The 16,965-nt window shown below is 36.6% G+C and overlaps 2 protein-coding genes across 2 annotated transcripts; one reads left to right on the plus strand and one right to left on the minus strand.

Annotated features, from left to right (window-relative positions):
* Positions 1–6,575: 6,575 nt before the first annotated feature.
* On the plus strand, positions 6,576–7,960 carry LOC104425423 (tropinone reductase-like 1). Its single transcript, XM_010038126.3, has 2 exons — positions 6,576–6,720; positions 6,900–7,960. The coding sequence occupies exons 1-2, from the start codon at positions 6,698–6,700 to the stop codon at positions 7,720–7,722; spliced, it is 846 nt and encodes a 281-aa protein (XP_010036428.1). The 5' UTR covers positions 6,576–6,697; the 3' UTR covers positions 7,723–7,960.
* Positions 7,961–12,536: 4,576 nt separating this feature from the next.
* LOC104425422 (14 kDa zinc-binding protein) lies at positions 12,537–15,996 on the minus strand. The gene is given in 6 exon segments (XM_010038125.3): positions 12,537–12,958; positions 13,051–13,168; positions 14,452–14,541; positions 15,294–15,310; positions 15,313–15,350; positions 15,841–15,996. Coding segments are annotated over 6 exon segments (453 nt in total). The 5' UTR covers positions 15,963–15,996; the 3' UTR covers positions 12,537–12,890.
* Between the last annotated feature and the right edge of the window lie 969 nt (positions 15,997–16,965).

Below are 16,965 nucleotides of genomic sequence, written 5' to 3' on the forward strand. Positions count from 1 at the left end.
GTGGATATCAAATGAAGAAAATATTAAATATGCACGTTTCAAATAAGTAAAAAATTTCACTTTCTTATTTTAATAATACTGTTGTAATATTTGTATTTAGTGAATATTATTACATTATGTAACAAAATGAGATATAGTCATTGTTTATTTCAATATCGGTTATGGACAGATTATGCATTTAGTCACGTATTGAAATGAATTCAAATTTCATATATGAATATCATTAATGCAATTCAACATATTTTTCGTTTATGTTAATGAATAAGTTATGTAACTCAAGATATATAATATGTATTCACTTTTTGCAATTTCAAAATCATTGAGAGATAGAAGTCGAAAACAACATTTCAAAATTGTAATAATAATTGGTTTCGACATTTTCTTATATTTATTTTTTTACAAATTTAGCTAAAACAGATAAAAGTCTTCGGAGTAACGAATCAACGATGGTCAATTTATTGGTGAAATGCGTGCTCGAGACTTTTTTTATCCCGCACGTACGCCACGTGGAAATCACATATGCAAAGTGAAGTGCCACATGTGGAGTAAGTGACCGTGCGGAGTTCCCTGCCCTGCCTTGCACGAATCATGCCCAACTTCGCGGCTCGAGCGGCGCAAATTTACCCTTACCGTGCGCATCCCCACCTGACTCTCCCGAGTTCCCCGCCTCACTTTCTTACCCAATCCGCATAACTCAATTAATACTATGGTTGACAATTCGTCTCGTGGGTCATATTCATCTCGAGTAAACATAAGGAGAAATTACTAAACAAATTTTAAACTTATTATAATTATGTCAGCTTAGTTATAAATATTTTCCATTTTCAATTCAATTCTAAGTAATTTGCATTTGTGTCAATTTAGTCAATCCAACCAACTTTAACTGAATATAATTGATATGAACGATGGTAGTCTTACGTGGATTTTTTAATAATATTTTAATATTTATTATTTTTTTCTTTACTTTGTTTGTCTTTCTTTTCACTTACGTTGGAGGAAGAAGGAAGGGAAGAGAGAGAGAGAGAATTAAAGAAAAAAAGAAAAGGATAAACAAAAATTAAAATGAAAATTTTCTGAAACATTTTAAAAGATTATTAGAAAAAAGGTTCACGTCAGCATTGATTGCACCACGTAGGACGACTAACATTTAAAGTAGCAATTCCAGCAAAAATTGGCTGGATTGACTAAATTTGCATTAATACAAAAGATTTACAACTCAATTGGCTCAAAAAAAAAATTGATTAAAGACTGAAGGTTTACGATGTTTTGAGTAATTCTCCCATTAACATAATGTTATAAAAGTAAAACAAATCAACCAGAACACACATGATTAGTTAATCGCATCAACTTACATGAAACAAACACTACGTCAAAATTGATATGTTGACACAACAGTTTAAGCATTTGCATGATTCACCACGACACAAAATTAAGCCGCCAACACAAACCTAACTCGAAATATCCACAATTTCACGTTAGATTTACTAACAGGTTGCAATAATTTGTTAACAACTTGTCCATAGTCGATGAAATGCCATCAATTTCAAATATTACTTGAGAATAATAATGAAATAATAGTCTTTAAGCTAATCGTATCTTGATGAATCACATGCAGGTCTCATCGGCACTAACCCGTTAACTTTAAGTTACATGGGTCAATTTCATGGGTTGGACATGAAAACATCACAATCATTAGTTGTGTTGTGCGGTTTGACATGAAATTTGACCAAAACAAGGATAGCTTCAGCCAAAAGTTGCTAATTTGCGTTGTGTTGTTGTCTCGTATGAGAAAGGATTAATATCACAAAATACTCTAAATTATTATACTTATAACAAATTTATTTCAAATTAATTTTTTCACCATAGAAACCTCAAATCGATATATGTGATGAAATTACCCCCTTTATATGTGTGTGTGTGTGGTCTTCTTAGTTTTGTGGATTGTTTTTCCCTTGTTTACGATTCAAGGCTTAGATGTTATTATCATTTATTTAATAGCATTTATGATTGTATTTGTTCTCGAAAAATGAATGATTTGCAAATATTTTCCAAAAAATTAATAGCTTGTATGGCTTACAAAAATGAATGAACATAATTAATTTTCCGAAGATATTTTAGACATAAATTGCAGTTATTAATGAACATTAACTAATTATTTCAAGCGATATAAGTAATCATTTTTAAGGGAAAATATATATATATTGGTAAAGATTCAAAAAGATGGGTAAAATTCATTTTTCGAGAAATAAATGGAGCCTAAGTGGGAAAGGACTGTCTCTATTTTTGATATGGGTAATTTAGCAATTCAAATAACGAACTTCCAAAATAAAAAAATTCACAAAATGTAATGGGCGCCTAATCAAAACTTTGTGACAGTAATAACAATAATAGATGAATGGACGGGTGGATGATCTACAATACTAAATTTAAACAAGAAATTGAAAGCCATAATAGAGTTTGGTAATTTGTCATCTTTCTTTTTAAATTTTAAGATAACTTTCACAATTTTCATTTTATAGTTTGAGATGACAATAAGATCGTTATGCTATTTTTATGTGTTTAACCAATCCGCGCATCACACGGGTATAATTGTAGTTATATATTTATATAAATTTGGACTGGAAAATAACATAATCGTGATAAACTTATCATATGCATGTCAATTTAATGCTAAATTTTTCAATTTTGCTATTTAGTTGTAAAACTTTACTCGAAATTCCAATCCAATCCTTTCAATCAATTTTCTCCGAAAATTGCTAACATGGTACTCTAGCTATTGTCGGCTGTCCCACGCGGTCATATCAGCGATTTCCAACGAGAATTAGCCAAAATGAGTAAATTAAAATATTTTGCAAGAATTTATGGCTAAATTGACAAAATTGGAAAGGTTGGTATATGTGCAATGTGTTTAGGATTGATTGAATTTCCAAATTTAAATGGTGTTGGCAAGCAAAGAAACATGAACCAAATGTATCTCACAATAAACTCCATTGATTGCCTAGCCATAGCAAATAGCTATTTATTTTATTTTATGAGGAATGCAAAGTCGACATGAGTATTAATCTTCGTCGGAATTTACTATTGAACAGACTTGACACACTCATTAAATTCAGTCGTGCTATCATTAAATTCAGTCGTGCTAAAAGCCTGGATTGATCAGAATTCAATGACCAGGAACGTTGTGTTTGCTTAGAGGTGCATAATTTTTGTTTAAGTGGTGTCTAGGGGGCGGCTACTTTGGGGAGAAAATACCGAAACATTATCTTATAATGAGAAAAAGTACATTCTAACAATTTACACTCTTAGTTGTTGAACTTAAAAAGTGATACTCAAGGCTCCGTTTACTTTACAAAAAATAAATGATTTAAAAAATATTTTTATAAAAAGAATCACTTTTGTTGCTTATGAAAATGAGTGAATGAAAAATATTTATATTGTTTATGAAAAATTTTAGACATAAATTGTCGTCAGTAACGATGATAGAAATAGTTTCTATTGAATAATTACTTCAAGCAATAAAAATGACTATTTTAAAAAAAAAATTATTTTATAAATCATTCATCTTTCACAAAATGAATGGAATAGAAAAAATTCAATGACATTGGTGTTTATATGAGTAATGATATTTCCACAAGCAATATCTAATCTTCCACAACTTTTCCAAACTGTATATTTTAGTTGGACTCATTTACCCTCTAAGCTCATCCACAATCTCAACAAAGAATCTTGGAAAGTATAGCAAAACTAACATTTTTCCAAATTAGGCAATAATCAAAGAAGCCCAACTTTCGTTTTTTTTTTTTTTTTTTGGACTATTTCCTATTTTCATGTTTTGATAATTAATTTTATCATGGTCTTCGAGGAAGATGATCTATCTCCATATTAATGTTGTAGGTAACCTTTTTTCTTTCAAAAGGAAAGCTTTATTTAATAGTTCATAGATTATTTAAAATCAAATACAAACTGCCAACTGAAATAGATGTCATAATGTTTATTATTAAATATATTTTTTTATTAAGATCAATTGGATGTATTTGTATGTTGGAATTTGTTCCATTAAATTTAATAAGCTATGCATAATTTTTCTGTAAGATATATAGTTTTAGATATTTTTCATCTTTCATTGTAACTTAATAAGATATGTCATGTTGATCGTTTTAGTTCTTATCTTTACTTAATTTATTTATTAAGAGGTAATTATTTAGTGCAACCTATTCACTTGATCAAATAAGTTATACTTCAAATCGCAAATCATTTATTCTTTAATGAGATGTGCTTTTCAGTCGTTTGATTTTCCATTTTAATTTACTAAGATGCACATTATTCATTTGTTCAATAATTAATTTTACCATACTATTTAAATGTAAGTGCAATTTGTACATATGAGATGAACTAGTTCGTGTTATGATTCAAGGTATACCTCTATGGCTGAAAGAAAAGAAGTAAGCTTTGATTCAAAATACAAATAATTTGATCTTCTTGTGAATTAGATATCTTATTATATATCACCTTATATTCTACTTAAATTATGAATTAAACAAAATTCCTTAATTGTACTGTCTATACTAATTTCAAATGAGCTATATTTTCTAAGAATACTTGTCAAGATACTTTCATTCTATACGCTATTTAAATTTTAGACTTTATGATGGGTAAATGACTGGAGGTGCCTATTGAGATAAAGGTTATCATTTGAATGAGTGCAAAATATCACTAGAAACAAAACGAAAGAATACAAGACTCTATTAAGAAAACATGCACTAGGAATGAAAACGAAAGTTGATTTAGGCTTTTAGCGGTGGAAGAAAGAAAACGGCAAGTAGAGACTTGTTTGATTATTTACTAAATCTATAACAGGGTACTGAGAATGAAAATGAAAGTAGAGCTAGGCTTTTAGATATAGAAGAAAGAAAACGGCAAGCCTAGACTTATATGATAATTTACTAAATTTGTTAGAGGGTACTTTTGTTTTTACAATTTAAACCCCCCCCATTTTGATTATGGATGAATTGTTAAGGGCAAATTAGTCCAATCAAATTGTAAAAATATGAAAAAAAAAAATTGGGGAAGATGAGTTTTTAGTGGTGTAAATATCATTTTCCTGTTCATATAGGTTGATAGATTGGGAAAAAGAATTTCTTAGGAAAACTTTTTGTTGTCCTCCCAAAAATTCACAGGAAAATCGATAAAAATAGGAATATTATCATAATTTCCTCTCTCTCTCTCTCTCCATTTGGTCAGTGAGCAAAAGACGAGAAAAGAAAAGTCGCCGCACGTGCGGGAAAAAGCCAAATCTTTCTACCGGGTCGTGGGGGAAACGATAAATTCTCTTCTCGATCGCGCCTCTTCCCGGCCACTTGGGCGGCGCCATCTTTTTTGAACGTTGGATTGGTCTACCCTTTACGTGATCCCGAAAAATCCGGTACGTTGTCGTCATCAGTGAGAGGAAAAAAAACCACGGTTTTGCTTTTATATGCTACTAAGCACCACACACTCTTCAAAGCTTTTGTATCGTATCGAATTCTTTAATATTCTTTGACATTTTCGAATATTCTCCGACGCTCGATGAACACGTATCAAAAATCTCACACCTATTTTGATATATAAATTTCCGACACGTAATTCTCATATCGAAATTAATTTTAAAAATTTAATAAATGAGATGTCAATATTTCACATAAAACACAATAATAATAATAATAATAAAAATGGAGAAATAAGAAAAACTTAATATTATCTTCTATTCTGACTCTCACTTCCCATAATAAATAATTTATCCTTTAAGTTTTTTTTCTCCTCTTTGAACATATCATGTGAGTTTATAATATGAATCGCTTGTTTTTTCTTCAAGTTTTATGAATTATTGAAATAGAATTAAATTTGTCAAATTTAAATAATAAATGATGTTAATAAATGACGGATTAATATTCATTCTAAAAATAATAATTTATTATGTATATAATATACACAACGCGTCCCAATACGCGCAATTCTCTATTTTTTAAAATAATGTATGATTACGTCGTGTTGACGCGTCACGTGTCACGTGTCAGGTGTCGCGCGTGATCGTCGATGCTTCTTAATTTATACGAGTGTCCATGGTCAACAATCTGACCTGAGCCCGCCGTATGCACCAAAAAGAGTGACTGCTGCAAGTAAAAGAATAAACGCTTGCTTTATCTATATTTTCATTTCCTCCTCCGTCTCGTAGCTGTCGGTCACTTTCTTTCTTTGTTTTCTTGTGTACGACTTTTCTTTTGTACGACTAAAACAAAGTCCAACAAGAGAAAAAAAAAAAAATATTCTTATAATCCGCTTGAAGAAATATTTCTCAAAAATTTAATTTAATAAATTATTATCTGAATTCAAATTCGAGATATTAATTTAACACTAAAGATGATAAATTAAGTTTGGTCACGCGAATATTACTTCTTCTTTTTTCTTCTTCTTTTTGTGGTTTTTGTTTAGTTTTTTTTTTTTTTGGTCGAATGCTTTTGCTTTTTCTTTAGTTGAGTCGGGCAAATATCACTTGGTATTCTTTCTATATATAATCATGCACCGCTGCATATTGGAGACTTGCCAAACAAACACCATTATATATCCCTCCATTATCCAATCTACAACCTACATCTCCATTTTCAGGCTTCTAATCTTCCTGTCGCTGCACATATTTTGGAAGAGATCAAGCTTTTTGGCTATGGCGGAAAATTCGTGCAAGAGGTACTTGACGTGGCATTGCTGGAACGTGACCACGCATGCTGTTCGTCCTTTTTACTGGCCTTTGCTATATAGTCCCTCGATCGTTTCATGCATGGAATGAGAATGGAGATTTTAGCGTTATCTAGTTAGGGTTTTTGGATAATATGATTGAGATTGAGAAGCTCTGATTTCCCTTCCAGGTTAGATAGCAAGGTTGCGATCATCACCGGTGGTGCGAGCGGGATCGGGGCGAGCGCGGCGAGCCTCTTCCACCAGCACGGGGCATGGGTTGTGATTGCCGATATCCAGGACGAGCCAGGCCAGGCCCTGGCCGCGAAGCTGGGCCATCGGGCTTCCTATGCCCACTGCGATGTTTCCGTCGAGGCCGATGTGCGCGACCTCGTGGACACCACTGTGGCCAAGCACGGCCAGCTTGACATCATGTATAACAACGCCGGGGTAATCGACCGACCCTTCGGGGGCATCCTCGACACGTCGCTCGCCGACCTTGACCGCGTCCTCCGCGTCAACCTCTACGGGGCCTTCCATGGGGCGAAGCACGCGGCGCGGGTCATGGTGCCGCAGCGCCGGGGCTGCATCCTGTTCACGGGGAGCAACTGCACGGCGATCGCGGGGGTGGCGACGCACACGTACGCCGCATCGAAGCATGCAGTGGTGGGGCTGGCCCGGGGGCTGGCGGCGGAGCTCGGGGAGCACGGGATAAGGGTGAACTGCGTGTCCCCCTATGCAGTCTCGAGGACCGGGATGTCGGGGCTGGGGAAGATGAGCGAGGCCGAGCTGGAGAGGCTGGACGACGGGATGAGGGCGATCGGCAACCTGAAGGGGCGGGTGCTGGCGCCGGAGAGCGTGGCGAGGGCGGCGCTGTACCTGGCCAGCGACGAGGCGGACTACGTGAGTGGACTCAACATGGTGGTGGATGGCGGCTACAGCGTGGTCAACCCGTCCATGATGATGGCACTTGCCGCAAGCCGTTCGAATGGGAAGCGCGTTTCGAACGAGTGAAAGCTCGTTACGAACGTGTGAATCGCGAAAGGTCCGGCCGCCGGGGAAAGAGATCGTGGCCGTCGGTCGTGCGCTGAATAAGGAGGGACCGTGCGGTGGTGCGCCCTTGGATTTGTGTTGTTGTTCTTGTGGCGTTTTAGCTTCTCCTTTTGTCCTCTTGGAAGCAATTTGATTAGAGCCGTGCTAAGTATTTTAATTAATAAATGGAAGCATACCAGACTTTTTCTTATTAACCTAATTATCGTATCATCTCATTTCATTACAACATATATTAACTTAATTCACTGTTGACCAGCCCTCTACCCCAAAATCCAAAATCGCAGTTCTCAACTCAAGATTGCTCTAGACACTATGCCCACATAGCAATCATACTCGACTATTTTGTCTTGTTCTTCTTCAAATTGTATCACAAGCACGAGACGAACGTGGAAAGTTCACGAATGATGTTTCCATTATGAACATTTGACCTAAAAATCTAAAATTATCAAATGGAGGAGTCTATATGCATATGACGCCCATTACGATCCCGTACTAAAGAGACAGGATATCATGTTTTCATAGGATTTTTCCATTATGAACATTTGACCTAAAAATCTAAAATTATCAAATGAAGGAGTCTATATGCATATGACGCGCATTACGGTTCCGCACTAAAGAGACAGGATATCATGTTTTCATAGGACTTTGCAACCTTTTTGTGATCTTCTGATTATGCAACCGATGTTAACAAGGCACGCCTTTCCGTCCGTCTTCTCAACAATAGTAAATGACGTGTTTAATCATTCTTACATCTCCAAGATGCTCCATGGCCTAATTACATCTGGTCAAGCCGAAGCCGAAGGCCCTATCATATTAAAATTGACTTCTAGCGCTACCCTTCTCTCCCTTCTTATATTCTCCCCTTCCGAGTGATTTCCTTCTATTTACTTTTTTTTTTTTTTTCATATTTTTCACAAAAAATAAATAATTTCATAATAATTTTCAAAAAAATAAATTGTATCACATACAAAAATAAACAAACAAAAATATTGTCTTCATCCAATAAAATATTGAGACAAATAATTATTAACAATGAAAACAATTTTCATTAATAATTATTTCGATCGATACAAGCGTTCATTTTAAAGAAAATATTTTTTAAATCATTAAATTTCAACCAAAAAAAATATGAAGCCTTAACTTCCTCATTTTTTTTTTTTTTTGTACTTTCTTACACAGTAAACCTTAATTTTCACTAATGTCTCTTCCCACTATGTTGTTCATTTCTTCTTCTTCTTCTTCCTTTCTTTGGATTTACACCATGAAAATCTCAAATTAATACACTTATGACAACTTTATCTGCAATTAATTTTATGATCACCAAAAACCCAAAACTACATAAATAATATCCATTGTGAAGTGCCAAAAGAGAAGGAAACATCATATGACGGTAGTCATGTCGAATTAAAAATATTCACAAGTGAATCCATAAAATTTTCTCTCGCAATTCAATAAAGTATATATTCACATAATATTAGATACATTGTTTAGATTAGAATCAAATTGTAAGAAATTATCAAGAATTAACCAATTAGTAGACTAAGGAGTTCGTAGTCTCATCATTTTATCTTGTTAATGTCTTTCAACCAACCAACAAAAAAATGGAAAAATTGTACAATCAAATCTAAAAAAATATTATTTGAGTGTCAATTCAATCCTAAAATAATCAATTTTACCAATTTAGTCCTAAAATTTTCGTGAAATTCCAATGTAATCCTTATGGTCAAATTTCGCCAGGAACTACTAACGTGATCAGGAGAACACTCAACAATTATTGCTACATCAGCAATCTTCAATGTAAATTGACCTACATCAGATTTTATTGCAAAATTAAAAAGTATATGATTGAATTGACATTCATGCAATAAGTTTAGAATTGATTAGATAATTTTCCCCCAAAATAATTTCAAATGAGAGATATTTAAGAGACTATTTGTCTTTATGGTTTCTTAATATTGTGTCTTTTGTAAAACGTTGTTCTTGAAAATATAAATTTTGAACTCTCGGTGGTTTTATCTGGAAAGGGAAAAATTGAGATCATGGAGTAAGATGCACGTATCATGAGATGAATGGAAAGTCCGCGAATTATGCTTCTATTACAACTGCTTGACCTAAAATTTTAAAATTATCAAGTGGGATGCCCTGCCGTCCGTCTTGTCTTCTCAACAATAGTAAATGACATGTTGTCTAACCATTCTTACATCTCCAAGATGCTCCACGGCCAAATTACATCTGGTCGTGCCGCCAAGCCAAAGGCCCCATCATATGACAGTTGACTTTTAGCGCTGCCCTTCTCTCACTTCTTGTGTCCTCTCTTCAGAGTTATATGGTTGCAAGTAGGGGTGAGCAGTGGTCTAGGGTCGACCCCGGGACCGACCCGACCGGCCCAACCCCGCCGGTCCTAGTCCGGTTCCCAAGGGGGACCCAGGTCCCCTGGTCCTAAAATTCCAGACCAACACCGCGCGGATTGGTCCTCGATCCTAAGAGTTTTGGGTCGGTCCAACCCTGGACCGACCCTGTATATATTCAAACCTAAGTAAAATGTCTGTTATATTATATTATATTGAGATGTTCTATCAATAGCACTAATAGTAATTTCAATTTAAAATTTTTGTTGAGTATTAATTAAGTGTCGTTTGTTTTGTTTTCAGTGTTTAGAAATTCAAGTGAATTAACAAGATGTGAAGTTATATATTCATGGTTTATATTAAGTATTTTGAACTTTTTATGATTTAATTGTATTATACTAATGAATTTCAGCTGCACTTTGCTTTTCAAGTGGTGTGAAGTGGTGTGAAGAGTAGACTAGTACTGCAGTTGCTACGGTGATTTGCTAGTCAAGTGGTGTGAAGCTCATTTTTTGGTTAAATAGACTCTACATGATCAAATGCAGGAAAACGCATTTGCATATGGTGTTATGAATATTAAAGATAGATGATTACAAGAACATTCCATCTTGTCCCATATCTCGATAAGTGGTTAACAGGTACGAAATTTCTATTATTGTGTCATTTTAAATTTGCTAAATATGTATTGGTATTTATAATTTAGTTGCACAATACTGCATTGTCGATGGATGTGTAATTTGAATTTGTAGGTTTGCTTTTTTAGGGAGTATAAAAAATAAGACGAAAAAAATTATCGATCAATCCCGGGTTAACCCTGGAATCGAACCGAACCCATTGGGTTGGTCCGATCCTTGGTCTCAAGCTCAATAAGGTCGGTCTTCGATCCTAAAAATTGAGGACCGACACTATACGGGTTGGTCCTAGGGTTAGGGGGTGGCCCGGACCAACCCGGACCATGCTCACCCCTAGTTGCAAGTTTGTTTAGCTAGAAACAAATAATTTAATAAATATTTTTAAAAAAATTATTATATACAAAAATGAATAAATGAAAATATTTTCATCATAAAAGAAAATATTAAAATATAAATTATTATTGATAATAAAGATATTTTGCATTAAGTAATTATTTCAAACGCTATAAGCTTTTGTTTTAGAGATAATGTTTTTAAATCATTTATTTCAAAAGAACAAATAGAGCCTTAATTTTCTCATTTTTATTTGTACTTTCTTACATAGTAAACCTTAATTTTCATTAATGTCTCTTCCCATTACGTTGTTCCTATTTTTCAAACCGAAATAATTGCATGATTACTGTGCTATTCCCATCGTAAATATGCAATATATTTCAAGTCCAGATTAAGCTAGTTTTCATGTTGCGTTCAGAAAAAAAATACATTGATCAGTTCTTTCAGTACATCATATTAGGACAAAATCACGCTACGCTACTTCATAAAAAGATTCAGCCCGTACATTTAGATGTGGAAATTCTTATGATACCCCCGCAAATTACGGGGACGTAACCAGTCATGCAAAAAGCTTGACACAAGATTAGGGGTCGTAACTGGTGATGAGAAAAGCCAAACACCGGATACAGCAACGTAACCACAAAGTAGTCACACGAAAGAAAAACATTCAAATTAAATTCTTCTATCAAATAGTATAAAGTAGGATAGGAAATCCGCCGCCCTTAACCGCTGTGAACGACACCTTCGTCTTCGGGCTGCACCTAACAAGATGCCGACGTGAAAGGAAAAACGAAACGAGATCGAAAGAGAGATCTTCCGGGGGAAGGTGGCTCGGTTCTTCTCCCACGTTCCACCAAAGCCATACGTCCTTCCAACTTCAAATTCCATTAAAGTCTTAGTCTTCTCGTCATCTTTCCACGCCACCATATTCCCTTTCACCCCACTTCTCTTACTAACCTTCGTCCACAACGCCAAAGCTTGTCAACTCAACACCAAACAGCCCAGAAAGTCACGCTCGCCTCTATCTTCATCCACTTCTTTTTAAATCGTGATTTGCCAGTCGCTCTCGCGCTGCCCAATTCGCCATAAGCTTTGATCCTAAATGGCAATTCGCCTATCGCCAGGATCAAAAGATCTCTTGCAGTCGTTAGTCCGCCATCGGCAGCCTCACTTTCTACAGACATGAGGTGTGCTTGTGATCGCATACCCTAGCATTGGCCACGACAACAAAGGCCGTGACTGATGCCAAGGTCAAGGGTCAGCCTCAGGCGACCCCAGATCTAGTCCCTTGAGGCCAGCAACCTTCGATTCAAGGTCATGCGCTGACCTTCTAGGTGAAAACTTGCACGTGATTTTCTCTTTATCGAATTATTATCCTATCCGAGTATAACCCACATCCTAGGTGGGATTTTTCATTCTGGTATCTCCGATTTTTGTGTTACCCCAAACACCAGATAAGATATATAAAAGAGAACCGGACTGTCATTTATAAACCGTCGCAAAACAGAAAAACATACACATCATGCCTTACCACAGAAGTTCTCTGATCAGTGATTGATTAAAGTAATCTTTTTGAAAGGAGTAAGTACGCCATGATCACGCTCACCGTGCAAATAGCTAAATAGCAGACAGTCTTGGCATGTTAGCTGCCGTGAAGAGGCCAATGATACGGCACTCTCCATAGATTATCAGGGTTTCATTCATGTCATTCAAATATCGCTAGAAAGTAGCAGAGTCTAGCTGAGGTCTTAATAAGTGTCTTATGACAGGATATAAGCGAATTCTCTCCTTTTGATTCCAGTACGTGGTTTTGAACTTAGCCTGGTGGCCAGTTCATTTGTCGCCCACCAAGGAGGTGGATGTGAAGGTGGTAAACTGATTGACCTGCAATCCAGCATGAGGAAATCCAAAATTAAGGCTCAACTCAAAAAAGACCCTATAAAGAAGAGAACCGGGAGCTCAAAATCGATGCTTACATCCGCTTGGTCCATCATTAATCACAATACGAAAGCCGTCTTCAAGGCCTTCCTGTTTGGCAACAAGTTTGGCAGTGTAAAGAAGGCGCCCAAGAATCTCACAGTGCCTCTCCTCAGCCTGTGAAAGTAAGCCGACCACTAATCAGGAAGAATTATAGAAAAACTACCGGAAGCAATTGCTGATTCCAGTTTCTGATCATCATGGATGGATCATTCCATTGGCCCGTAATTTGAGGGAAAGAGAAAATATGTGATTGTTTACAATGTTTTAGTATGCATATGTAGAGAGCTTTGGGAGGATGATATCAAAATTTTTTACTGCTAATAAGAATCACGGAAACGTCAGGAAACTTGGACAAATACCAGACAGGAAAATTTGATCAAGTATCTAATAACTCAGCATTAATATGTCAAGCAATAGAAAACCCAAATATAAAACTCAAAACATGTTAATCATTGAAATAATCATGTAGGCAACAGGAAGGCCATTTCTGTTAAGCGATGCAATGGGACCAAGCCCAGCTATGATCAGCCTCTTGAATTAGCAGTCGCAACATAATTTTCTTGCCAGAGAATAATTCAATCTGTGATGTGTTGCTCAAATTAAAGCCAGACCATTGAACTATAACATGTATTTGCAGTGATTTTTTGAGAAAAACTTGGAAAATCTCACTGTGATCATCTTGAGGATGCTAACATCTGTCAACTATTAATTAATGTATTCCACGTATATTTCTGGTAATTCTTCTTCAAGCCACAGCGCTAGAAAAATTGCACACACACCCTGAGAAGTTATGGGTGGATGGAAAACATAAAGTCCTTTAGGGTCCTTTGTTTCGCGTAAAATGAACAGTTTGGGAAACATTTTCCTAAAAATGATTGGCTAGATAGCTTGAGATAATTAGCCAACAAATGATGTTTTCATTATCGATAACAATTTATGCCTAAATATTTTCTTGTGAGTATTACGTTCATACATTTCTCTATAAGCAATACAAGGGATAATTTTTAGAAAATTATTTTCAAAATTTTCATTAGAGACATATAGATGCAAAATCCTATCTCCGCAGCCCGCACAATAACACAAATTATGCACTATTTAACACATAGTACTTGTTTAAAATTAGAAAGATAGAAAGAAAGTAGTATCAGTTAATTTGGAAAGTTCAAGATGACCATACGGCTGGAAAAGAATTTAGCAAGTACATACAGTAAAACCATTTAAAACAACAAAACCATCACGGAACTCTAACAAAGAGCTGGCTCAAGCTCAATCAAGATACCAAAAGAAATCCTCTCGGTAAGAATAGCTAATTAATCTTTAAGTTGACAGTTGGAATTGGGTCAATAGGATGCTGCACGAAGAGTTTCGAAAGGATGAAAGAGTAGAACAGGAAGTACCTTAGACAGTCCACTTAACCCATCCTTCACTTTTGGGATGATCAGAATGTGTGTTGGAGCTTGAGGAGAGATGTCCCTGAAAGCCAGCACCTACTCCAGAAGAATAATACAAACAACAGAACCTTCAACGCAAGAAGATCAACGAATTCCTTCACACAGATGATACTTTACAAGTAAGCAGACAAGACTCGAAGTTAATTCTAGAAACCACAAAAAAAAAAAATTCTACAAGAACAATTTAGACACCTATCAGGTAATCCAATTGTGGAGGAATGCCCACCCAAGTCAGAAACTTCTGGTTGTCGATGCAAACAACTGAACCAAACGTGATGATTCATGTAAAGTTTCCTTGTTAGGGTCACACAGCAGTTTTTGTGTTAAGCAAGAGCATGAGAAGTTGATTCATACATAAAACAAATTCTATCATATTGCGATCAATTTCAAGTGTTCATGCATTAGTACAGTGAAGTTTCTCATCTCCAGTATATTATCATCTAGTATGACGTCGAACTGTGTAATGTGTCTCTCCATAACTGTGACCTGTCATCCCCTCTGGTCCAGTTCCATGCAGTCCAAAGACACTGAGGTCTAACCAAATTCCGCCAGTGAGAGACATCTATTAAACGGCTAGCTAACTTCTAGCCATAAGAAGGTGACAAGTGATGTGAATGATGCCGAGAAAACTACTACCTTAACTCAAGCTCTTGCTTAAAATTCAATTTAAGCCTCTCTCTCTCTCTCTCTCTCTCTCTCTCAGCTTCGGTCACAGAAGAACAGGGCAACTACAGCGGAAGAATGGAAATAAGCAATGCCGAGACAGAGATGGAAGCAATCAAGAGTACCTTATCATCCTCAAAACAACAGCGGAAGGAATTTCCTTCTTAATGATTTTGTCGAATCTGCATGTCCATATAAAATCCACCATATCAGCATTAAAAAAGTCCCAACCCAAATTCAGTACAAAAATATCTCCAACAGAGATGTGGCTAAAATGAGGGCAGAGTTTGCAAAATTGGATTTTTCCAACTAATAGAACCCTGCAGACTAGAGCCCGAAGTCCGTGCACTATCAAACGAAAGAATCTGAGAAAAAGGGTAAAATCTCGAGCGTGCTACTTCTCAGGCGAACGCAAGCCCCCAACGCCGATTCTCACTACCCTCGAGCTCGATCGGCCAGTCACCCACGATTCGCGACTGAAAGACCTCGCATCTAGTCACGACTACACACCCTACAAACTGTCGAATCGACAATCGAACGACTCCTCATCCGATGGAAACAGCAATCGACGCTCAAAATTCGACGCGGCACGGGAGACGGAAATGTCGGACGGAAGTGGAGATCCGACGAAGCATGGAGCGAGAGCGTGAGAGAGGAGGAGGGAGGACTTACATGGTGGGAGAATCGGAGGGGGGGGCGGCGGCGAGGGCTGCTTCCTTCTCAGAAGCCATGAGAGGGTTGGGCGACAGGTGAGAGCTCACGCGGGCGAGCCTGGATATATAGCGCGAGGCCATCGCGGCTCCCCTTCTAGAAGCCACCACTCCCGCTCCCTCACTATCCTTAAGTTCCGCAACCACCGTATCGTCGAAGATTGGTCCGTGCCGTGGCGCGGACAAGAATTGTCGTGACCGTGTATTCGGATGACAAAAATGTCCATAACTTGTGGGATAGTTACCTTTTTTTTTTTTCTTTTTTGTAATCATATGGTGATGACATTGGGAAATAATATGGTAAGAATTACTTATAACACACCGGTCATGGGACTTTAACTTTCAATACGTTCATTTTCAATTTACAAAAAACTATTTTTGGTGATCTGGAACCGCCGTACAGCTGATAGCCAGCGGCATAAACCCGGAGCGACCCGTACGGATCCACCTCCCACGGGTTGCAGGTGTCGTGTAATGAGGGCGAGAAGTTTCAAACCTCTTCCCTAATAGTTGAGGGGCGAGATGCGAACCATCTTGTCCACCACGAGTTTGGTACCAAAAAAAAAATACTAATCTTGAAAAGTATCAAAAAAGTCTTAAATCTATTATATTAGTATTAATTCAGCTATGAACCTTTCAATTAGACCAATTTAGTTATAAATATTTTTCACATTAATATAAATTGAGTCTATCGATCAATTTATTTTGTAAATTGCAAACATAGATGTCGGTAATCCTATGTTGCACAACTGGCACTAGCGTAAATTTTTTTATATAATATTTAATTATTTTTTCGAATTTTTTGTATTTTTCCATGTCCTTTTCTTTTTTTTTCCTTCTTTTCCTCTATTTTATTTTATTTTATTTTATTTCGCATGTCTTCCTTATTTTCCTCCACCACCCTCTGTGATGGCTAGCGAAAGTCCTTGACAACAAGTGAGACTAGCCCAAGGGCTAGCAAGCATTGGGAAGCCTTTGTCAACCTCTGGACGAGGCCCCTCACATCCAAGCAAAGCAACCCTTCCCACAAGTTCCCCTCACAAGATCTAGTGAGGGGTGGCCTCACCAATGCCTGAGGACGGCAAGG

Source organism: Eucalyptus grandis, chromosome 11 (assembly GCF_016545825.1).
Source record: "Eucalyptus grandis isolate ANBG69807.140 chromosome 11, ASM1654582v1, whole genome shotgun sequence".
NCBI lineage: Eukaryota > Viridiplantae > Streptophyta > Magnoliopsida > Myrtales > Myrtaceae > Eucalyptus > Eucalyptus grandis.

What these genes read in the sequence shown, in the direction of transcription:
- LOC104425423 (XM_010038126.3), top strand. Translation starts at nt 6,698, where the DNA reads ATGGCGGAAAATTCGTGCAAGAG. An exon ending in GCGGAAAATTCGTGCAAGAG is followed by an intron (nt 6,721 to 6,899) that starts GTACTTGACGTG and finishes TTTCCCTTCCAG; the next exon opens with GTTAGATAGCAAGGTTGCGA.